Genomic DNA, 26,006 nt, shown 5'->3' with positions numbered 1-26,006 from the left:
TTGGGGTGTTTTTTTTATATTCACTTATTGAGTGTGTTTTTGCTCTATTCCATATGTTATATCAAGTAGTTTATTATGTGATATGATGCCCCTTTTTTCTAATGTCCATCCCCAGTGTGACTGCACTATAACTCGTCATACCTTGCTGGACTTGTTTCGTTCTCTTGTTTGGTATAGCGTACACATTATCCACTGCGTGTGGTATTATTGCATCTAGTTTTTCACTGCTACATGTTCCGTTAGCCTCTTTTCCAATTTCGTCATAGATACCATTTGACCTGTATGTATTGCTTGCGTCTACCATGACGGGGATACTTCCATTATGGGGACCGCCATTCTTTTGTGCTTTCTGAAATAGAAAAAATAAAAACTAGTTATTCACTGCCATTTCAGAATTGATATCAAGACTTGAAACGAATGTTTGGTTAAGATACATAGGTACAGCAAACCTTCTTATAAAATCTATTTATCAATCTAAAAAACATTTTCAGTCTGCAAGGAAAATATTGTTTATTTTTTTAATGTAATTGGACTTTGCACTATAGCTATAGGAACAACAAGTAGTACAAGAACGGTCCCTTGTCTGCATTGTCTTTCGGATTTAGTCACGGTGGGTGTATGTGTGGTGCAGTTTCAACTTTATATTAAGTAGATAGTTCTTATGTTGTTATATTACACTGATACACAAAGCTTACGCTCACACACATGCTTAACATTGTCGTATATATGTAAAGGTCCTTGGTCTATGTCAGGAGCCTTAATTCAGTGGTGGTCGTTTGTTGATTTTATATGTAGTTTTCTATATTTCTCGTAAATGTTATTAACCAAAACGAAATACCTATGCTGTCTAAAAATTTCGAAACTGTTTCGAAATCAAGTTTTATTTGTGTGAGTGGGTTAGAAATCATCACGCAGTATAGTTAATTGATCAAAAGAGACTTTCACAAGAGAACATTACGACCTTTGAACCAAGAACAACAAAAGGAGAAATTGCGTAACTAATAACTATTATTCCGCGGATATTAATAAATTAGAGGGTTTCATAGACATGGTATTAATTTTAAATGTCACACGTATTCAGCTCTGCTAAAATTTCACACAATAGTAGATCGATGGGGATAGATAAATAGAGAATAATACATGGCAAAATCCGTATCATATGTCGTATCATCCCGAGACATCAATATCAGCCCGAGGGCCTTTAGGCCCGAGGGATGATATTGGTCGAGGGTGATACGGCATGTGATACGGATTTTGCCATGTATTATACGCTTTATCATATATTTCAACAGAAGAGTTTTATATTATATGAACTGTTTTCTGATCCATAGCACTGGGTTACCTTCAGTTCTCCTTTTGTCTTGTTTCAAAGCTTTAAAATAACTGCTCAATTATTTATACGAAGCACCTAGGTTACCTTCCAATCTGTTGTTTTGAAAATATTTTGTTTATTATTGTATTATTGAGTGTTTTGTATTATTTTTTATAGTTGCATTTAGTGTGCCAAAAAAATTGTTGTAAAAACTTGATGTTCGTGACGTTACATACCAAACAATGACGTCATTCAAAAAATTGACCTATTTTTAGAGAAAAAAAAAATTTTTTTTTTTTTAATTTTTTTTATATTTTTATTTTTTTTTTTAATAGAAAAAAAATTCTTAAGCAAGAAAAAACCTAAAAAACTGACTTAAGTTTAAAAAAAAAAAAAAAAAAAAAAAAGGTATGCGATACGGGTTTTACCATGCGATACGGGTTTAGCCATGCGATACGGGGTATGCGATACAGGGTAGGTGATACAGACTGGAAAAAAGAACCTTTATTAGATATACAAAATAGCTGTATTTTGTACTAAATATATGATAAAACTTTTTAATGTATATGTCAGCAATTTTATGATATCAATTTGAAATAGATTCTATGCAGTGACAGACATTTTTGACGTTTGAAATATATTTCCAGTGACAGAATTCATTGCCGATTGAAATAGATTCTCTGAATTGTCGTAATGAAAACACGCATGCATGCTAACTTTTGGATAAAGGTTCAAGTCTTATATATATAGAACATTTCATTCTGGATTTTTTTCGGTTTTTGCAGAGCCTTGTACAATAAACATGCAACAAACTATATTTGTCTAATTCACCGAATTTTTCATAAATAACTGAAGATGTATCTGATATCTAGATATGCTACTGTATAGAAATAGACATTTAAAGAATGGATGTCAATATGAAGAGGTGAACTAAGATTTATATACTCGAGTCAGGGATCGAGGTACAAATATTAAACACGAGAAATAAGTCACAATAAGTTTATTAAAAGAATACAGTTAAATAGATCAGTCCCATGCCCTTAACAAATTTGCTCACTTTGAATACATGTACTGTCCAGGTGGTCTCGTGATTGCGTTCTCAAATTTTCGTCCCGTGGCCTTTACGGATAAGAACAAAATACAGGTCGACTCGTAAGAACAACAACGTATGAAAACAAGCTGATTGGAATACTCATTTTACCCTACTATTCAAAATCTTTTGATCACCATGTCGGACTTGTACATGTAAAACAGCTACCTTTAATTTTCCAGAGTGTTGCTTAAATATATGAAATTATCAGCCTCATCCGCAATGTAGAGTTTTGACTACCGAACGTGAAGCTATCCTACCTGCTAGCTAGATCTATTTAGCAAGCAGCTAGGCTAGCTTCACGTTCAGTAGTCGAAAATCTACGTAGCTCTTTGTAGGGCTGCTACGATTGAACGCAACACAGCATACATTTATTGCACCCAAAGTATTACCGGTTCGGGCAAAGTTGTTCTATGGAATACTCTAATGCCAATCAATGTAGAATGAATGACAATGATCAGTGACACTTTATTTTGCCAGTTAGAAATTATAATGTCTTTTTTTCTGAGAACCTATAAATATTCAAAGAGCTTGTATACTCTTTCTAACAAACGCACGTGTTACGCATGATGCTCACATTCATAAAATGCACCTCTGCATGTCAAAGTAAAATTCAGTTTCATTCCGAATCGATAGACCTTCAAAACGAAGGATTTCATCTCATGTGAATACCCAATTCGTTCCTTGTAAGATATTAAGTAGAAATTAAGTCAGGGACTTTAAAAGACTTCGCATGTTTAAAACAGAGCATATAAATTACTTTCTATTGCTAATATTTTCTCTGACCTTGAAAAGAACCCAACAGACGAAGGTCAGACAAGGTTTCCAGTCTCGTAATTTACATTATTATGTCGGAATAATCTGGTTACCAAAGAAGTTAAACATTTGTTTGTACGAAGATTACATCACAAGTTGCAATAAATTACATGAACATTTAATTCATCTCTGTTTGCATAAGGGTGAAAAAGTGTTTTCTACAAAGTCGTCCGTATGTTTTAAAACTAGATTCGGAAGTGCGGTTATAACGAATTTGGCACACAATGTCGGAGAAGTGCTAATTTACAAGTCTTTTTACATGCAAGTTTACAGTTTTAATATCGTTAATGTTTGTTTAGGCATATTAAATACATGTATTTATAGTAGATTTGGAAACTTTATAATATTAATGATAGTATTACAATATTCCTGTACTTGATAGTATACATGTACTACATTTAATATCTAATAATAAAGACCATCTCAACAACAGTAACGAATGGGTTCCACACAAAGTTGGTGTCTGAAAAATTATTTCAGTTGCATCACAAGATAATTGAACTTCATCGGTTAGATAACGCAAAGTTTTCACTATTTGTACACTCATGCCTATCAAAGGGGTACTCAGAAGTAATACTATATATGTCACCTGACGGAGTTTTCAGTAATATCCGAAAATAACTTTCATGTCAAACTTCTTGAACAGAATAAACATTGAATGGTGTTTTTACCGCACTTGATCATACAATGACCAACTTATAGGAGGTTACACCATACTATAATGACTTTCTATTTAGAGGGGGGATGAGGGGTAAAATATAATTTTTGACTCATTTATTTATTGAAAAAAGTTTGACCTATCTTCTGATTCATTCCAAGAACTGCCAATGTCAACACTTTTATATATTATGACAAATGCATTTCGATTATTTCCAAAGTGTCAATAAAGATTCCTGTTTTAGACAGAACAGTTCCAACTCACTGAAATATATAGCTGCCAATTCCGTAATTAGGATCATCCATCAACATTGCGAACAATGTACAATGTGTACGAACGACGCGACATTTCACTGAAGGTGAAATTTAATTATATTTGGAAAATGATGATGTCGGACTGCTCAAAGTTCAGTTTCCACAATACATTACAGCTTAACATATGTGAAACCTATATACATGTACATGTATTTTACGCTCTTGTATTAAAACTGGATACAACCCATTACATTGTTAACTCATTATTTTATTTCAGTATGAGAGGGTATGAAGGGGTTCCTTAATTTCTATATCGATTGATTTTCAGCATTATTCTCTATTGTTTTGTTTTGACTTCTTTTTCTCTATTTTACCCATACCCCTGATTTTCTGTCTATCATTCTCAGTTTTAGATAAACCGCATCCTCACATTATAAAGCTATACGTTATGACACAGTGAGAGTTATCAGGTTTTAAAGTATGAAAAGAGGGTAACTGACTGACCAATGTTTCAGCTCTAAGCATTCATGATAAAAATACAAGTCGAACGAATCCTGCAAAATCGCTACGTTACTTCTGTCAATGTGTTATTTATGATGGGTCAGGGGAAGCGGGTCGCTTCTTTGGCTGTCAGTGGAGCCCCATTCATGCAATTTTTTGGATCCGCCAATGAACATATATATAGTTTAGTGAATAATAGTTCTGTAGATAAAAGGTTGCCGCCGTCAATTGACGATTTGATGGTCACTAATGCATTTGACTTGAGACGCGTAGTATGCCAATTGTGGGTTTGATGGTTAGTTTTCGCCAATGAAAACAGTCAGATAAAGATTGCATTAGAATTCTGGTTCTAAAGATATAACTATTGGAAGGTGAAGCCGTTGTAAAAATAAATAAAGATATATATATATAAAAAAAGAGACTGTTATTGTATTACTGATATATCATACTTATTTAAAGGCGTTAGGGTAATATTTTTCAAAAGCTCACATCTTGTACGTCCTTAAAAAAAAGGACACACAACTGATTTCGTAACGCCATTTTCATCATTTTGTTTGCACAAATCAAATTACCCATAATCCTTTGAATTCTTAAACTGCTAACTGTATGATGGATGATATAAATTGTAAACACAATTATATTACCAAGGATGCATGACACTAAAGAAAACTTACAGTCATCAGTTTCATCGACTGCCGTCTCCTCCTACAGTATTTACTGGCAATAAAACCAATTACAAAGAAAACAATGGCGGCAATAATGGCTACAGCAATAACAATTCCAATGGACACTTTATCACTGTCATCAGTCTGAAATTAAAGATGACAGTTATTATAAATGTGAAATGCTCTTTTGGAAATTTACTAATCTCAGTCGGAAGTAAAAAATTCCGTCTCGGTGGCTTTTTGGTTTATTTATTGCAAACATATGAAGAGACATGGCTTTCTTGTGTCGAAGAATCTAAAATTGAAGCTGCGTTCTGTATTTTAATATTTATTACATAAAACTATGCCATTTATATATGCCAATGGATACAACCTGTAAGTTGGCACGATATGATTCATAATAAGTGTTTGTACACTTTATTGTTTCTTTATGCAGGGGTTGTAATATTAACCCTCGGTGTTTAGTTTCGTACATTAAGATCCAGATTATGACATACAGATATTTGTGAATTTCTTGGTACACATGATTGCCATTGTTTACTTATATCATATGTACATTTAACTGTTGCTAGTATTTTAGTTAAATTAAAAAATAAACTTACCATAGCTGATTTTCTCTCCGCTATAGCTGACCTCGAAGGTGCTTTGTTTTCGTCTGAAAAAAAAAACTTCTTTCAAAAAAAAATCTATATTACTCCGCTTCACGCCTAATATTGGACTATGTGTGAACAAAACTATTCGAAAATCATAAAGATTGTTTACAGAAAAATTCCATTTGATAAACCAGAGATCATATAACAAATCTCCTTAAATTTTCATATCAATATGATAGTAATACTAAATCACGTTGAACTTGATAAAAAAAGTCATTATCTGTTTTTTTTCTTTCAGACAACGAGTTTTTGTATTTATTTTATCAGTATCAATATTTTTCTGTGTGAAATAATTATATAGCGAATAAACTGACATTGTTCACTCAGTCTGGTTGATTTGGAATGTAATTCCATGTAGATTTCTTTTAATTTGGTAATGGAAATTAACTAAATTTGATGCATTGCATGGATATGTTTTTGGAATGGGGTTCAAAACGTTCCTTTTTTTTGGTCTCTCTTAAACTATTTACAATTACGGAATTAAAAGCTACGCAGTATTTATTTAAATGAATTGGCCAGCCCTCGTCTCAGTTTTTCATTCTTGCTTTTCTAAAAACAACAAAAGTTTGTAAGCAAGTTTTCCATTTTAAGCAAATTAACGTCATGTTCATTTTTATATGACTCGACTCGTATACGTTCGTGTTTCTTCTTCTTATTGAGTACTTAGCATTGACCACGAGTGAATCTGATAAATTATCAACAATTCAATCCAGATTTGCTTGCAATCCAGTGGCAAATATTTCATTCATATTCAGAACGATATACGACAATGGGTTCAAAATAGTCACTGTAATTGCTATGTTACTAGTATTATCTTTTTATTCAACCTTTATACATGATTCGTGTCGTGAACATTCTAATTAAGGTGTCAATTGTATGTCTGATAGCTGGGAAATATATAAATGAGGGTCTTGATGAGTGTGTACTTCTTTCCTTAATTTTTTTCTTTCTTAAATTTTAGGCCATTTTTTTTATTTTCTTTAGTCTTTTTGTCCATTATACCCTTCGTCAAACAATCAGTTAATCTACAAATTGAGTTGTTCCCCTTTGACAAAAATAACATATTCTACATTAAAGTTGTTTCCCTTAGCCAAACACCACTTATTTAATATAATACAAAGAGTTTTTTCCCTTTGTAAAAAAATAATTTATTCTGTAATAGAGTTGTTTCCCTTTGTCAAACAAATATTAAATTGGTTCCAAAGCCTGTAATTTGAAAACAGACCATTGATCTTCTTTTTGGAGTTATTACAATTACAACGTCTAATACGTTTTATTACTAAATATGTTTGGTGAAATTAAGTCGTCCTGAATTTATATTTCTTTTGAAGTGAATGGGAAATTTATATTTTTTATTGCTTGAAAGACTATATGAAGCCTGTCAAAGAAACGCTAATTAATTCCTGATACAACTGAGTGACATTATATTATACTAGGTTTGTGGTTTAAATCAATCAAACTATTTCAATTTACCATATTTGACTTAGCTATATATTTTTCTTTAGCGTTAGTGGTCAATGTTTAAGGTAGGTTACAAGTAGAAGCGAAAGCGTATCCATAAGCGAATATTTTTTTTTCTTTTTGTCGACCCGACAGGTGACACAGTATACATACACAAAAACCCAAGGAGTCGTGATTTACCAAAAGATAAAAAATAAATACACTTCTCCATTAAGGAACAGCAACGTAGCGTAGAAAGAAAAAACATACATTTGAAGGGAGAAAAATGAGAAAATAATACTCTATAGACTATATGATATGAACCTTTCGAACCTTCAAAAGATTAAAGATAAATACAATGGTAAAGGTAACGCAATTTATATTTGACTGTGTGTTTTGTTGTTTTAAACATTTTGTATACGTTTCATAACATTTGGTTGAAGCAACCGAAAGTTCGAGAGTTGGACGTGAGAACTGATAGAAGTAAGGACGGACAAGGATAACTCTTAGATATCGAAAACATTTGTATACCTTTGGGATTTGTTGTTGGTTGGTCAAGTTGGACAGGGACGTAAACATTTTCTTCATTGTCTTCTTTATTCGTTTCATCTCCTTTGGCTTCTGTTATTTTAATTCCAACACCAAAATCTAATTCTTTTTCTTTTTCTGTTGTTGTTGTAACCGGCGCACTTGTTGTAGGTTTTACTGTAGTCGTAGTTGAAGGTTCAGTGTCATTTTTTAATGATGGTGGTTTTCCTGTTGTTATTTTTGGAATCGTTGTGGGGTTGACCGAAACTGGTATCAAATCCTCATCTGATACATTGTGAGATGATGGTGGTTTTCCTGTTGTTATTTTTGGAATCGTTGTTGGGTTGACTGAAACTGGTATCAAATCCTCATCTGATACATTGTGAGATGATGGTGGTTTTCCTTCAAGAACTATTTGATTCGAAGTAGGGATATCTAAAATAACCTCACCACTCCCTTCCGTTTCATTTTCGGAAGCAATCAATTCAGCGTTTATGATACTGACATTTTGAGGCAAAACCTCAAAAGATTCGTCAGAACCAGATCCGGGTTCTTCTAAGCTATCTAACATAACACCGCCCCCATTTATATTTAAATTTGCCAGGGGGACTTTTGAACAAGACGTCGTAAAACTTTCGGTGTCAGCCTCAATATCACATGACTGACATTTTGTATCACTTTTAGTGGAACATGGAGCGTCTGAATAATGCCCAGGCGCACAGACGGAACAAACAGTACAAACTGTATTTAAATGGTCATTTTGTGACATAAAATGTCCAGATACACACGGCGCACATATTGTATCATGGGCTAGATCATGGTCCCCGGTATCACATATCTCTTTGACATAAAATCCTGCTTTACATTTTCGACACTCTGAAGGAAAGTATCCAGTCCAAACTTCACTGTACATCTGTTGAAAGAAAATAAGTTCATATTTTAATGCATATAATTAAAATACATGTACATAGATTTATTTATATCCAGATCATAGATATCAATCAATCAAATCAATCAATCAATCGTTCACTCTTTAAAATCATGACATGAGTTTTGCCTTTTTTTTGCTATCAAGGCTAACAATGAAACGTATCGTTTACAAAGATTTACGTGTATTGTCTGTTTTAGCCCCGGGGCTCGGCTCAGTAAACGAAACAATAAGAACTGTGTATTTATACGCTATCTATCCTGTAAGTCGAATTAATTATAGCACGTGTAAGTCCAAAAGAGTGCAGCATATGGAAGTCCAAACAAATGCAGCACATTAAAGTCCAAACAAGTGCAGCACATGGAAGTCCAAAGTCTCCAAACCAGTGCAGCACATAGAAGTACAGCACATGTTAGTCCAAACCAGTGCACCCCATGTTAGTCCCAAAAAGTGCACCACATGTTAGTCCAAACAATTGCACTACACATAATCTTTATGGCAAAAAAAGACAGCATACCAATGTATTGAATTGCTTTACATTGTCTTATCGAGGCCTTTTTATAGCTGACTATATGCGGTATGGGCTTTGCTCATTGTTGAAGGCCGTACGGTGACCTATAATTGTTAATGTTTGTGTCATTTTGTTTATTTGTGGATAGTTGTCTCATTGGCAATCATACCACATCTTCTTTTTTATATGTTCTTAAAAACTTATTTGAAGGTTGTGATCTTGAAAGCAGTTATGAAATATCAATGCTATTTTCAAACGTCATGTAACAATTATCATTCATTATGATAATTATAATGCAAAGCACATTAGCATTGGTTAGTGTATAAGGTCATTGAATCTGGAACTATATATAATATCTCAAATAAAAACGTCTCAAATGACAAAATGATCTTATAAAAGCTCACCTAATTCGCATATTTAGACATTTATGTACAAATAAATATGTCATCAACAGGTTTTTTTTTTCAATCAAAGCCCTATGCATCATTTAATATAAGAAGTTGACGCTTGAGTAAACAAGGATACAAGGAAACGATTTTTTAATATATTAATATAAGTTATATAGAAATCATAAAAGTGACTAATTGTCATTTAATTCTGATTTTTTCATACACATCTATTACGCATTACTTATGATCTACAAAAATCATTTCGTTGTACAATAAAACATAAATAAATACAATAAAAAATACGACATAAAGAAGATATAAGTCAAATGAGTCAATATGTAACTTTTGGTTCACGTGTTTTATTCAGTCTCTGAGTACTATTGGTTTAAGATAAGCCAATTATATCCTTGATACCAACACAGCCTCTTTTAGACAAATGATTCTCCAGGAGTTGGCGAGTTAGATGATTATCGGATTTAAATATTAATTTCAGTTTTTTTTTGGTCAAATTTTCGAATCATACAAATCGGGAGAACCATGATTTTTAAAGGTTTTTTTCCTATATAGAAGGGGGTGAACACCCTCAGTCTTGTCCTGGAACTGCCACTGATGGCATACACGTTGCTGTAATACAACATTTTATGCTAATTTTTCGCTGGCAAGGAAAAATATAAATTTTAGCCCTGTTGACCTACTGTTGTTGTGTCGTTTCTGGGTTGCTGTCACATTGGTGCTTATCTCGTAGCACCCCCCCCCCCCCCCTTCCAAAAATTGCTTGATGTGACAAAAGAATACTTTTCTTAGAAACAAGAAGATGTGACATAATTACCAATGAGACAACCTTCCACACGGTACCAAATGACATGGAAGTTGACAAGACTTCGTATAGGTCACCGTATTTATTCCTCTACATTTTAAATTTGCGCAGCAACAAACCGTTTTCGCTTATCAACCTTAAAATATCATAATTGCATATATACTTTCCTTTTATCTTGTTTGCATTAAATAATTAGACACAACACGTGCTTAAAGTAGTTGTTTTAAAACATAAAAGTCTCAATTGACCTTCATGACCCTAGAGAAACGGATAAGATTAATTTGGATGAAAAACAAAAGTTTTCAATTATTTTGTTTCCTGGTCATTTTGAGCATATGTCTTGACATGGAATTCTGATAAAACACATTTTTTGTTATGGTTCATTGCCAAAACCTATAAAAATCTGAAACTTAAGTTGTTAGATGGTCAGTTATACTGTTTTAGCGACATCTGCATCAACATCAAAGAAAACGTTGAAGCTTCATGTTGGAAAAACAGTGTTGAAAACGTTCTAGCGACCCCAATCGAGATTTGATCTAGGTACAAAAGTCATTGAAAATGAAAGATAACCATTATTAATTGCTGTTGCTAAGCGATGCTGATCAATTATCAAGCGTCCATTACAATCACAATGTCTTAACTGGAGCAAAATAATTTGAGTATTCTTCAAGAAAATCAATGTTTCCTTCTCTTTTTCAATTCAAAAACTAATTAAATTGTTGTTTATTGCAATGAAACTTTTTTTGCAATGATACATAACGTCAAGAAAATAAAATAATTTCTGATTTTATCAACCGCGTTTCCTGTTGTACAGATGTATTGTGGGAAATGTGATTGATCTGTATCAGAAATTGATTGTTTTCATCTCTATTAGCTGTAGGTTGTATTATTATAATGCAGTAATTAAAAACATAAAAAAATGATTTTTTTGTCATTTTTAAACAATTTTACTGTCGACTGAATAATCATGACAATATGATACAGTTTTGACAACATCTACACCTAGTTTAAAAATAGCGTTGTATATATATATATATTCTTTAATGAATACTGAGGTGTATATTTTTTTAACTGTTACAGTAGTTATCCTTTTTTATGCGACAACTTCAATCCTCTCCTTTGTTTATTTGAGCACTATATATAAGAAACTGTTAGTGCTGTTTATAATAATGTGTTAATCGTAAATCTAATTATATGTCCGAAACAATTTGTGGTTGAAGATATCCATTTATCAAGCAGTCTATAAAAAGATTTTTGCAAGGTACAATGTCACAGACATGTCATTTATTTTTAAACTCTTCATGAGACTACAAATATCAAATGGTCGTCCCCTGAAAAATTATGGGTACTCATTTGTTCAGTCAGATGGAAAATAGACATTGCTTGCTGTTCGGTGTGATCTAAGGCTCCGTGTCGAAGACCGTATCTTGACCTATTATAACGGTTTACTTTTATAAATTGTGACTTGGATGGAGAGTTGTCTCATTGGAACTCATGTCACATCTTCCTATTCTATTGGTTCAATAGTTTTCAGAAAGTCTCTGTTTGAAAATCGTTTTATACAGGTCGAAATGAAGGATGACGAAATCAAAAACAAATGTTTTCAATATAAAAATGAGTTCATAAACAACTTAAGTTTTTTCAACCTTTGTGTCTAAGTACATATATTTATGGTTCTATATAGATTTATTTTCCGTTGAAGACTTTTGCATGTGTCCATTGGTATTTTGTGGATACATTTTTTTGTACATGTAGTTGTCTCATTTAAAATCATACCAGGTCTCATTAACAATTTATTATGTAATTAAAAGATAGCCATCAACTTAAGAATACACTTCGACAAAAAGAAAGATTTACATTTCCAGACAGGAAAACAATAGTTTATTTAATATGCAAAACATATTTATATACATGCCTCTAGTTAGGCCCGTGATGGGGTTTGTCTGGTAGTATCTTAATCCAATATACAATGTACTAAAAACAGAAGTCAAATAAAAAATATTCTGTATGAGTAAAAAAATATTTCATAGTATTTCACATAAATAAAAAAATAATAATTAAAATGTGACACCAGTAATCAAGTAATTTCCTTACAAGACGAAGTAATTAGTACTTATACGTAATAAAAGATCCCCCTCCCCCCTTACTGAACCTCAAAGTCTTATATCATGACTTTTCAGTTCTGTTAAACATATTAAATTTACAATTATGATTCAAACATTTAAAATCAATTCTTATTGTAATGTGTGTATAACTGTGACGTGACCTTAAATATAGGTCAGTTCTGTCGCAATATGTGTATAACCGTCACACGACCTTAAATGTAGGTCAGTGTGTTACCTATTATAAATCTTATACTCAGCCGGACATAACTTGTAAAATCCGGCCATCGAATTTATTGATTTATTCTATGTCAGAATGTCTTTTGAACTACGTGTCCAATTTGTAAATCATAAGGATCTGGGTAGAGGGTATTTAATTTAAATATGTATCCATTAAAAAAATATATATTTTTATTATTTTATATTTTCTGTCCATTATTCTATATCCTTTATATTTTAGCAACCCATTATTCTCTTTTCTTTTTGCTTCATTTTGCTTATTTTTCTCTATTCTGTATTTTGTTGCCTTTAACTTGCACTTGTTTCCCTATTATTCTCCATTATTTTTGTCTATTTTTGTCTATTCTTTATTTTGTTGCCCTGTCAAATGCACCCTACCCTCCACATTATTCTTTATTCTGTAAACCCAAATCTTAGACCCCTATCTTATTCTTTGAAATCATAACAATCAGGTAAAAAAAATGCATTTACACTTTACGATTTTTCAATGTCAGAATGTCTTTTAAACTTCATGTTCAAATTGTATATCATCCTACTTAGTAAATAATATATTGATATAGCAGTTCTTTAAGTGAATCGATAAACTATAGGTCCAGAAAAGCCATTTGTTATCAAAGTGCCACTTAAAAACAGAATAAGCTGTTAACATCAAAGACAATACACTAAATCGATGGAGGGATACACGTATACGAATCAACATATAAACGAGAGAGATGGGACGAATGACACAGGACAGCAACCCGAAAACACGTAACACTAAAAAAATGCATTAGCCTACGACTAAGACTAAGTGCATTGAAGGCAGATGAAGGCATACTTGTATGGTACATATCATAACACATTTCTTTACAACAATCGTTTTGGTAGACGTGCAATTGTGATACATTCTGGTTTTTCTTCTTCTTCCTATAAATGTGGCAGACCGGTGGCAGTGGCGGATCAAGAAAATTTCATATGTTGGGGCCCGCTATCTTCCTAAGAGAGGGCCCGTCCCAGTCATACTTCAGTGATACCTATACACATGTATAAGCAACCACATTTCTCTCCAAAAAAAGGGGGACCGGGGTCTCCTGTCCCAACCCAAAATCCGCCTCTGGGAGGTGCATTGAAGACGTACCAGTCCCCTTTAATCGCAAAAAAATCTTATCATGTTTTTCACGATTTATATAATTATTTAGCATACAATCGTCTAAAATTGCTTCGTCTCACTTCGCTCATAAGTAAATAATCTGTTTAATGAAATTACGCCCCCTTTTAAAAGTCCTGGACCAGCCCGGCCCTGATCATTGCCAAAAATTTAAGAATCTCGCGTGGGCAATCTATTGCTAACAATACCGAACTAATCGTGCACTTTACAATCTGCAGATCATTTACATAGTTATAATCAAATAAAAAATTTGTCTGCACAGAAGTGGCAGCGACGTGCATGTTTTAAACGAACCGTGAAACTAGACGAAACCCGATTTGCTTCATAAAAATGGCGGTGTTTATTTTTGTTGTATTACACAATGTCTACACAGTAAATCAGCTTTATCTTTATTGGAATAAGTTGACCAAAGAAGAGAAATGTTTTGTTACGGAAATAATAAATTAAACGTGACATAATAATAATGTTATATAATCTGAGGCGTACTTTTTAAGATCATAAATATCGCTTCTTGATCATCGCTGGCTTATCAAAAAAATAAGAAAGGCCGTACGGTGACCTATAGTTGTTTATTTCTGTCATTTTGCACTCTTGTGGAGAGTTGTATCATTGGCAATCATACCACATCTTCTTTTTTTATATTTACGAATGCCAATGAGACCACTCTCCACAAGAGACCAAATGACATATATGAAAAACTAAATATAGGTCACCGTTCGGCGTTCAACAATGAGCTAATCCATACCGCACAGTCAGTATATATTTATCGGATTTTGATTTGCCAATGGACATCGTTCAAAAAAACATAGTCCAAATTGGGGCTAACCCCCATTATACCCGAGCGTTGCTACCCATTACCTTGGGAACTTAATTGGATTTTTCGCCATGCCAAGTTATTTTGAAAAACATCCTACCCCCACACATACCCCTCCTTAAATCAAATGGTCGTGTCCTTAGAAAACGCATTGCCTTTGGACAGATCATTAACATATTTGGCAAGTATTGTTATTGATAGTAATACTTGCCGTCCGATTTTCTAAATCACGACTTGTGTTATGTCTTAATTTCTCATATCAAATCTATGAAACTGACAAGCTAATTGATTTCAGTTACATTTAACGGACAGTCATTGCACCTGTTTATTTGGCATGTACAAGACAATGGGCAGTTGTCGGTGTATAGTACTACGGTGGTCAGCTGTCGAAATGCATATTTTCTCAAATACTTCAGTGGCAGAACATGATCTTGGCATTCTTTAGTACATTTTAAAATATTTTTGAATGATTCTGCGTGATTTGTCTATTCTTCTCAATGATAAATCTCGTCTGAATGCCATTGATCTATGTATCTGATCATGACTGTCCCGGATTCTTTGATTAGGACAAGTATATGATACTTTGCATTGAACTAGATCACCATTAATTAATCCTCCAGTCAGTGGTGGATCTTGAAATTTTCATAAGTGGGGCCCGCTCCCGTCACGCTTCAGTGATTCATTATATAATCAACCAAATGTTTTTTCTCGAAAGAGGGGACCGGGCCCCTTGCCCCCTCCCAAAAAAATCCGCTTCTGCCAGTTACATATTGGAATGGTAATGCATCTTTTTGAATATATACGTGATGTAGTCGTTCTTTAGTTATGTATTGTCCTTCAGTATATGTTGTCGAGTAATTTGGTTTTAATATATTATTGGAATGCTTTATTATTGGTATTCTATAACACAGAAAAATAAAGATAATTACCCATCCTCCAGCAACGATTCAGATTGAAGCAATACATACTAGTATACGAAATTGTACATTAAAATCCTATGTCTGATTTAGAACTAAGTAAATTCTTGGTATTCTATGAGAACATACCATTGTCAAACGATTAGCATACCAAAATTTTAAACTGAAATTTGAGTCTAATTTGAAACCAAATAATTGAGTGATTTTGTTTTGTTATACTTATTAAAAAGTTCAGTGGCAAATATAACTTTCAGATGAAAGAAGAAAAGATGATATAATTTTATGAATGACTGTTTTACAATAGAGGCCAAAAAGAATAGTCAGATTTTCAATGTACATGTAACATCTAACAGAGAAGTCAATCGGGAAGTGGACATATCACTAGGTCCGGACATAATATTTTGACTTATAAATGAGACATTCTTTACTCAAAAAATTGCTGTTCTAGTGGAAATGCGACATACTTTACTAAATAGATATTACTATCCTAGTGGAAATGCAACATTCTTTACTAAAATATGATGCTATCCTAGAGGAAATGCAAAACTTCCAACTGCAGAGTTTTTGGTTTAACCCAGCGATGGATTGCAGAGCCAATCACCTTCCACAGTCGATAAGAGTGCAGCTGATACGAATCAATTGAAGTGCTCTAAATGATGCGGTACATAAAAGTTAAATATTGCATAAATGATGCATCTATCTTTTACAGTTTCGAAGCACTGAATGCCAGTCCATCTATGGTTTCAATGTAATTACACGAAGCTGATTCAGGCCTCAATCCTGGGTTACAATTTCATTCTTGCCAATTAAAACCTTAAAATCGATTGACAAGTTGTTAACTGTGAGAGCCGCATTAAATCTTTTGTAACTATGTCTGAGATTAGACCACTTTACATCGATGTTGAACTTTAAGACTAATTTGAAATAATTGAGAGGTGCTTGTATTGAATTATGGTAATTGAAACGAGAGAACATGCTAAATAACCATGTCGGACGATCTGACCCCGGACGACAGATAAGACTGAGATAGGTCGTCCCTGGCATATTTTTTCATACAGAAAGAAAAAAAATCTAATTCTTGATGTAACTCAATTTCATGTGACGTAAGTAATTTCATTATGCAAGAAAAAGACATCACTTTTCTTGCATCTGTTTTTCTTCTCTCGACTACATACGGGTTACTATGCCATGGTTAAGGATAACCAGCCTAATTTGTGTGCACGAATCATTATTAATCGGGGTACCGCTATATGTCTTTTCGTTTGTTTTAATAAGAGTTACATATTATGCATCTGTATATACGAGAGCTGACGAGGATATTAACTTCAACATGGCAAACATAGTATAACGTATATATGATGACTTCCGAAAGTGTGAGGATGGACTTCTATCTAGTACATGTTTTAGAAACAAACACATTTTATTCATAAAATGTGGGGTGATGGACTCCTTCGCTTTCTTGCATGCTTATAATTGAATGAAACCAAATTCATTCAAAAAGGGTGTAAAAGGGTTAGAAATGGACATTTAGCAAGTATATATATCGCCTATTATTCTTCTTAGCCTTTCACAGACATACACTACCAAGCTGTGCATTTAGTCAATCAAAATCTCTTTACTTGGTAACCTTTAATAAATGGTTACATTCTGTATTGTGATCATTAAGAATCGCTTATGAAATAATTTGTCAATTGGCTGGACATCATGGTCAGTATAATTGCTGTATTGATTGTGGTGATAATATCCAGCAGATGGAGTTACGGAATATGCCGAAGATATGACGATTGTAGCGCCGAAGCAGCAAGGTTAATAGAACCGACCGGTAAGCTATCAAGATCACCACTGCTTTTCAATATGAATTGGTATTATTGTAGCAATAGTTACATAATTATATATTTCAATGATTCATGTAATATGACGTGCAAAGGGTTATAAGCTTATAGATAAATTGGTACTTAGAATTGGTGGACTGAAAAGGGGTCATTATTTTGTCTTTAAAAATAGAAAACTATTAGTATTAACATTGGTCATTCAACAAAATGAAAACTACGCTTAGATATAAGCTGAACCCATTATAATGTTCTAATGTTGGCATTACAAACATATTTCTCAGAAACTGGCTGTATATTTTGAAATGGCAAAAGATTTCAGATGGTATCTTTGCAAACTCAACCCCAGTGCCATTTTTCTCTATAAACTAAACCCGTTGCATTTTCCCAAAGTTGCTATTAGTATACAAGAATAACGAACAAATCTCTGAACTATTGGTTTATCTGTACCAATGAAAAAATAGCCGTTTACAGTTTTATTGTTACAGGAAAATAAGGAAATGTTATATTAGGCAAGGATGCGTTTTATAAGAAATTGCTGTCTTTGAATTAAGGCCAGAAATAGAAAATGCGTTTTGGACACATCGTGAATCACCTCAAGGTCGAAACACAGAAAGTTATTTCTAAATTTAGTTTATACATACAATGTGAACACAAAAGGTGACATTATCTGTCAATAATTTACATTTTATGTACAAACGGTAATTTCATGTAAGACCACGTGTAACATAGACCTAGATAATTAATGTACGTCATGTCCTGCGGCGGCGTATACCGGAAACCTCATAGGGAACTAAATTTACATTTTACTGCTTAATGTACCAATGTAGCATTCGTACCACAATGCCACAATTTCCATTTCAAACTAACAATTAACTTAGTGAACTATCACCTGACACTTGTAAATATTCATAATTCAACAACTGTTTTGTTAAGTAGTTTTAAAAAGAGAACAATAAGATGCAATCTTTGAAAACATGAATATGTACTTCTCGAACATCTTTCGAATGGCTTTCCATTTTAATTTGGAAGAAATTTTGGTTTTTAGTCAGACTGTGAAGGGTACAGAGACCGTCTGTCATTTCGTTGAAATAAGATAAGTCAGAGAGGTGTAATGGTTACATATGAGACGTCTGTTCACTAGAGACCAAAAATATGAGCACATAAACAGCTAAAATAGATCACTGTTCACACTTCAACAATAAGAAACCCTATACCGTTTAGTAAGCTTTTTAAAGAGGCGCGAGAAAAAGAAAATGTGAAACCAAATTCATTTTACATATTTACTATCGTAGTGTCATAATATTTTTTGTACATGTTCCCCTTCACGAGCATCTTCTAACAAAATATACATCTGATAAACAAACCACCGAAGTATCTTGAATCAAAGGACCTTTGATTCAAGATACAGAATAATCCATTAAACAATACCGTATATGTATACCGTAATCCAACTCCCGTAAAATTTACAATATATTAATAAGTCATTGATATCTTCATATGATCCTAAAGAGACAGACATATTCAATATGATATACTTCTTAACTATAAATATACGTTAAGATGAAACATCCAAACCATTGCGGGACGTTGGGGTTACACAAAAAGTATACTGAAGGTCAGTCACTTATCTTTCTTTTGCAGGTGTAAAAATATGTCTAGAATGAATCTAAATTGACTTCTGTAAAACCGAACGTATTACTAAACTTAATGCACTAAATTTAATCCCTTTTAATATTGTGTAGTGTCTAGTTATTTGCTTTATTCAGTAAAACCTACAGCATAAACCATCATTTGTAAGCAAATTATTCAGAAATTGGTCGCCTTTTGCTACATTGAAAATACCTGGTAAATTCGATTTGCTGTAATAAATTATCAATGTACATCCCGTTTAAAAGTACCATTGAGATTATTATAACTGTTTATAAAACTGCACATAGTTATTGTCACTCACGATTTAATTATTGAAAACAACAACAAAAAACCAAGGGAGTCTTTTAAGCATACTAAACGGTATCTTAACGTTTGCCCATGTTGAAAGCCGTACGGAGAACAAGAACAGTTGTCAGGTCATTTGGTATCAAAAAGATGCTAGGAGTTGTTGCCTTTGAATATTGATTTTACCTTTATTGCAGATCATTGGCAATCATGCCACATCTCTTTTATATATATATACAGTGTATTTATACTAAAGACCATTTGTCAAGAAAATACGCTCCTAGTTAACATGTTAATATTATATCATGTATACAATTTTCAACGGTATTTCTAAACGCTGTATACAAAATAAATTGAAATCTGACCATGGAAACATACTCTTTAATTGAGTTTTCTGGTCCTACTTGATTAAACAATAGCTAGTCATTGTGATGAAATAAATTTTAATCTCACTAAAACAAACCACTATCTTACATGTTTTAAAAGAGTAATTAATCTGAGAGTGTAATAAAATAGAAAATGTCATTTAAAATATCAATTGTCTTGTCTACAAGTATGCATGATTGAATTCAACATTTGTTTCCGCATTGAAATGGCCACCATTAAAACTTCGTAGGTAACAAATAAAATAAAGTCTATTTCAGTTGAAAACTTGATATCGACAACAAATTTCCAAGTATTGATTTCAATAGAAATACGAATAGGTTGCATTTCCGTAATTTTGTTATGAAACTTTAAATAGTATAACGACAAACTTTTCTTAAAATAAATGTTCAAATAAACGCTAAAATTTCCCAATCATAATAAAGCATTCTACCAATTGCAAAGTGTAAGCTTATTTCAAGGTAAGTAGATACTAAATTGTATGACGCAGACAGGTAACGGGGAAATAAATTCCAAAATAAACTGTAGGTTTCCAATTAAGAAGAAAAGTTCTGAAAATATGACGTAAACTGGAAGTAAATTTTTTTTACGCAAGTATGGTATCTGGACAATTTCTAAGTGTTCCCTTTTCTGTCTTTCTTATTGGATCAGCTAACTACTGTTGGTATATAATTTTAAACTTAATTCTTCTATATCTGGAATTTTGAAATAAAAAAAAAGTAGAAATCACGTTTGTGGAACTATCGTAGAAGTTTCTGTATGCATGATGTTAATTGCTTATTCGTGGTTCCAGATCGAACATGTGTAGGAGTACTGTCGCTTGAAATAGCGCATGTAATAATTAAAAGTATTTAATGATCATATTCAAAAATCAATGCTGACATTCTCAAAAAGAAACTATTTTAAGGAAACATTAATAATCTTTCATATTACTGTAACATATTTTTTTTAATGAAATAAATTTACATTTCGACATTCGTGGAACAAAAAGATAATTAACTGTATTGTTATGTTTTTTTCCAAAATAGTTTAATGTTGACATGTTTGTAGAAATAAAATTTCTATAATGTTTAACCAAGGGACTTTCTTTCCATTTTCTATTCAACGGAGTATATCCAGAAGTCTTGGCTATCAGAATCCTTGGTTGTCAAATAGACAACGAACACCACAAATGAATACTAAACAATAAAGAGGCCCGTCAGATGATGTTATTTGGAATGGGGATACTATCTAAGGAGCTACCCAATCCATTTTATTTGCATGTGGATGAAAAAAGGGGGGGGCTAAGATGACAAATGCACTGCATTTTTGTATTAATGCAGTTTCATCGTTTAAAATCAAATTAAGATGTCGAAAACTGAGAAACATAAATGGGTGATAATTTTGTAATGCAATATATTCATGGATGGTAATTTTTACGAAAATTCTATATATGTAAGGGGGCTTTTTAAATCCTAACAGCAAACATGTCCCAAAAATCCTAATCCTTTGCTGATGACCCAGTCCCCCTTTTGTGCGTCTGACTAATATTCTCAATTTTCCTTTAACCTGGTTGCCCAAACCCCAAATTCAAGTCAAGGCTACAGAATAACATATGAGTCATATATAAAATTGCTGTTTTAACAGTCAACGTAACGATATCTTTTTGCACAAGTGACATAGAGATAACCCCTATTATCAAGTTAGACAGTACGGGTAGATACCTAGGTAAATAAATTGAACTTCTTTGATAAAAAGTCAATAGTTTTCTCGTTCGTCTTCTTCCTTTAAAAACCCTGTTAAATGTAATGTTTACAAGACCGACAAAACGCACCTTAACTTATTATAGGTGGTCTTAACCTTTAATACTGTTTATGAATGAAGTCGTTAGGTATTGTCAAATTTTGTTTCGGTATTGTAAACTTTGTAAAGACCTAGGAGTACAGACATTTTGAACAACACGGTCAACCGTTGTATAATACATAAACACGATCAGTTTCTTGAGATGGAAGTTTTTTGGATGAAGTCATATTTCCCGTACTTTATGCTTTTCTATGAATGAAATCATTAGGTATCATAAAAATTAAGTTTCGGTATTGTAAACTTTGTAAAATTCTCTCTAGGATAGCAGGCGCTTCAAATCACACATTTAACTGTATACATAAACACGATCAAATTCTTCTGACGGAAGCTTTTGAATGGAGTGGTTAGGTATTGTCAAATCGAATTTCGGTAGTCTAACTACTTGCTATCTTGGATTACAGCCACTTGAACCCCGCGGTTATTCGCTATATACATAACTTGAGACGAAAGTTTTTTGTGTGTAGTGTTACTATATGTTCTGCTTATTGTGAATGAGGAATTGTCAAATCAGGTTTAGGTATTGTAAGCTTAGTCAAGCTGGCTCTCTATAACTACAACCACTTTTAACCACACAGTCAACGGTTGCACACATATACACGATCAGTTTCTTGAGACGGATATACACGATCAGTTTCTTGAGACGGACATTTCTTGAGACGGATATACACAATCAGTTTCTTGAGATGGAAGTTTTTTTGAATGAAGTCATATACAGGTATGATGATGCTTTTTATGAATGAAGTTGACTTCGTTTAGGTATTGTCAAATTAAGTTTCGATATAGTAAAGTTAGTAAAGTTGGCTCCATAAAGGATTACAGCCGCTTGGAACAACACAGTCAACCCTTGTAAACATAAACACGACAAGTTTCCTTAGATGGGAGGTTTATGGCTGAAGTCATATTTCACGTATAATATCAGCCAATGGATAATCTTATACAATTATTAGGGTAAAGAGAGTTGAAACTGAAAATGTGTCAAATAGACAAATCGATAAAAAAAACCAGAAAACAGTCCAATGGTACCAATGGGTCGTCAGCCCAAGAAAATGCTACAACTACGGAGGCGGGCTGCAGCTGGCCCCTTAAAGTTGGTGTACATATATATAGGTTCAGCGAAATGGACGCCACACTTAACTCTAAAACATACAAATGAACCAAAATTCAACAAAAAAACCCAACACATAACTAACAAATATAAAAAAAGAAGATGTGGTATGATTGCCAATGAGACAGCTATCCACAAAAGACCAAAATGACACAGACATTAACAACTATAGGTAACCGTACGGCCTTCAACAATGAGCAAAGCCCATACCGCATAGTCAGCTATAAAAGCCCCGATAAGACAATGTAAAACAATTCAAACGAGAAAACTAACGGCCTTGTTTATGTAAAATAAAATAACGAAAAGCAAATATGTAACACATACACAAACGACAACCACTGAATTACAGGCTCCTGTAAAAAAATACTGATCAACATAACTTTACAAAGGACTACTAACAGGTACTAACATACCAGCTCAAGACTTCGATCAAACTGTCTTTCGCACACGTACGCGACAATATGTACCATTGACAGATATATTTAAAATATTTTAAAATGAATTTAACCACAAAATCACCTTCATTAGATTAGGAAAATAGTGACAAAGCAATTCAATTAAAAGAATACTATAAAGATCGAAACATCAATTCTCATTTATAGTAAAAATAAATTTAATTTTACCAAAAGTGGTAATATGTTATAAACCGACATATTTATTTCGTTGTAAAAAGGCGCTTATGTTCTGTGTTACTCAATTTCTTTTCAATTGTTCAATTATATACATGTATATCTTTTTCAGGTTAAATATCAAGAAATACAAGCAATTAACATATACCATTGAACAAAATTGTCATCACCTTTAAGATCGACCGAGTAGAAAACATTGCTACACAGAACCGTTATCGGCCCACGTGTTAATTGTCTGAATTTCATTGGATAATCCTGCTAAGGGGTCATATTTTAGAAATTCTTTGGTGTTTTTTAAATTTAAAAAAAAATTGGCAAAAAATAGGCTAGAACATTCTTCTTCTAATCTTTTCATTTTTTTTATCAAAGAAATGCACATGTACGTGAAACCCTTTCTCCCTTTAAAAAATAATTATCCGACGTTTGACCGTTCAACCTTCATGAATCGCTATTTTCAGGGACAAGAAATTAGTCAATTCATATTATCGTGGGAACCTTTTGAATGATTTCGTAATATTTGGTCAGGTGATTATTTTTTTTATGGTGTAAAAGATGTATTTATACATTAAACTACTCTAGGATACATGTATAATATACATTGTGGTTGATACTGGGGTACTCGGAAATGCACTAGGTTTTTCTAGTTAAAACTGGTATACAGCCAGTGCAAGTACATGTACATATCGGCTTATCAGTGACGTAATCTGTCAACAATGAAATGGCTTCACTCAACATAAATGTACATGTAATAATAAGTTGTTAAGTCACGCAGTCAATAAAATTATTTAAAAAAAATTAAAGGTGCAGTCTGATAGATTTTATAGATATTAATCTATTATGCAAACTTCACTTTTCAGTTTGTAAACATTTAAAAGATATAGATCTCATGTTATGATTATTTAAAGTTAAAAAATTAAATATTCTCTTTCAAGTCTTTTTCCAGTCTGACAAATGCACAGTTCAGAAAAAAGAAGTTCGTAGTTCGGTGCTAAATCTATGAATAATTGACATAGTAAAAATGCAAATAATGCTGCCATTCATTTATACATTTATTTTAATTTCTTGTTTATATTTCGGAGTTTCGTATGACGTCCATTACACTGAACTAGTATACAATTTTGTTAAGGGGCCAGCTGAAGCAAGCATCCAGGTGCGGGAGTTTCTTACTGCATTGAAAACCCGTTAACTACTAATGACCTTCGGCTTTTGTCTGCTATAAGGTCGGGTTGTTGTCCTTTTGACACATTGAATCCCTATTTCCATTCTCAATTGTATATATACATTGTATACATGTATGATATATCATTCCCTTTGTCATAAGATCCTAACCAGGATCACCCTTTTCCCCCACCAAATTGACCGCTGGTGCCAAATATTCAGGGTAAAAATAAAATCGATGAATGTGCAAGCAAACTATCATGGATGACAACATCAAGCTACACAAAGATAAGTTTTAGTTTCGGAACAGGACATTGGGAAAAAACTAATCGAAGTTCAATCGGACTTTGTTATCTCCATAACAAAAGCATGGCTAGTTATAGGTTTCTTTTCTTTACCAAGGCTCATCCTTAACTGTTAAATAGTGCCGGACCTAATTTTTAGTTTGAAAAAAATTACAATCTTATTAATAAGCTTAGAACAAACGTTGGACTGCAACAAATATGCAAATCCTTTACAAACTAATGATTCAATTAAGTGGCGAGAGTGTTCAACTTTGACAACACAAGTCTTATATTTTTAAAATGCACCTTCTTAATAACAATGTATGCTGACTTTGAATTGATACATTCTGTATAGATTCGACCCGCTCAGAACTATAAGCGGGTTAGATTAAAGATGACAAATGGAACTACACAATATAACTTGAGGATAATTATAATGAGAAACACTCGATACAGGAAATTACAAAGAACCCCCGCGAGTGGTTTGATGTGGTTTTATGCGGTTACCAATGGTATGCTAGTCCTTTCGCTGACCCTTAACAGTCTTAACAGATCGTGTTTCCATCGTACGAGCTTTAAACTACACCACCCACGCTTCAGCTTTTAGATGGATCTACTTTATGACCTTTGACTCCATTCAATATACCATGACAAAATCTTCTAAAAGTTCAAGTTGACCATCTTTTAATGTTTGTTCGTTTGAGAACAGTATTGGATTTTATGAATGATTCTACAATCTTTCGTCATGGTTCAAGTGTAATTCGTAAATTCTCAAAAACGAGGCAAGATCACTTCTCTTTTATACCTACATATTAATTTCTGACTCATTTATTCCGCAATAAATGAGTTATATTTCAAATTAAGAAAGAATTTATTTTCAGATGGAAATCGAGGATTTTGACGGGGGAAAACAGTCAACGTTTTGTGGTTGAACATTTAAAGTCTATATATGTATCTTCCAAAATCCTCTTTGTAATCCCCAAAGATTATCCTACATCTTTTGTAATAAGACGCTAATCGCTTTTTAATATGATAAACTGTGAAAAAGAATCATA

At 32.9% G+C, this 26,006-nt stretch overlaps 1 protein-coding gene across 1 annotated transcript in view; it reads right to left on the bottom strand.

Annotated features, from left to right (window-relative positions):
- Positions 1-26,006, bottom strand: part of LOC134683219 (uncharacterized) — a 32,966-nt gene that overhangs the window by 3,475 nt on the left and 3,485 nt on the right. The window contains exons 2-5 of the mRNA XM_063542378.1: positions 7,921-8,830; positions 5,899-5,951; positions 5,306-5,440; positions 142-349 (exon numbers count right to left, since the gene is read on the bottom strand). Of these exons, the coding sequence (XP_063398448.1) occupies positions 142-349; positions 5,306-5,440; positions 5,899-5,951; positions 7,921-8,830 (1,306 nt within the window). The remainder of the gene's footprint in view (positions 1-141; positions 350-5,305; positions 5,441-5,898; positions 5,952-7,920; positions 8,831-26,006) is intronic.

This window comes from Mytilus trossulus, chromosome 9, assembly GCF_036588685.1.
Source record: "Mytilus trossulus isolate FHL-02 chromosome 9, PNRI_Mtr1.1.1.hap1, whole genome shotgun sequence".
Classification (NCBI taxonomy): domain Eukaryota; kingdom Metazoa; phylum Mollusca; class Bivalvia; order Mytilida; family Mytilidae; genus Mytilus; species Mytilus trossulus.
The sequence above is the reverse complement of the archived record's forward strand: the minus strand, read 5'-3'. Positions and strand labels throughout refer to the sequence as shown.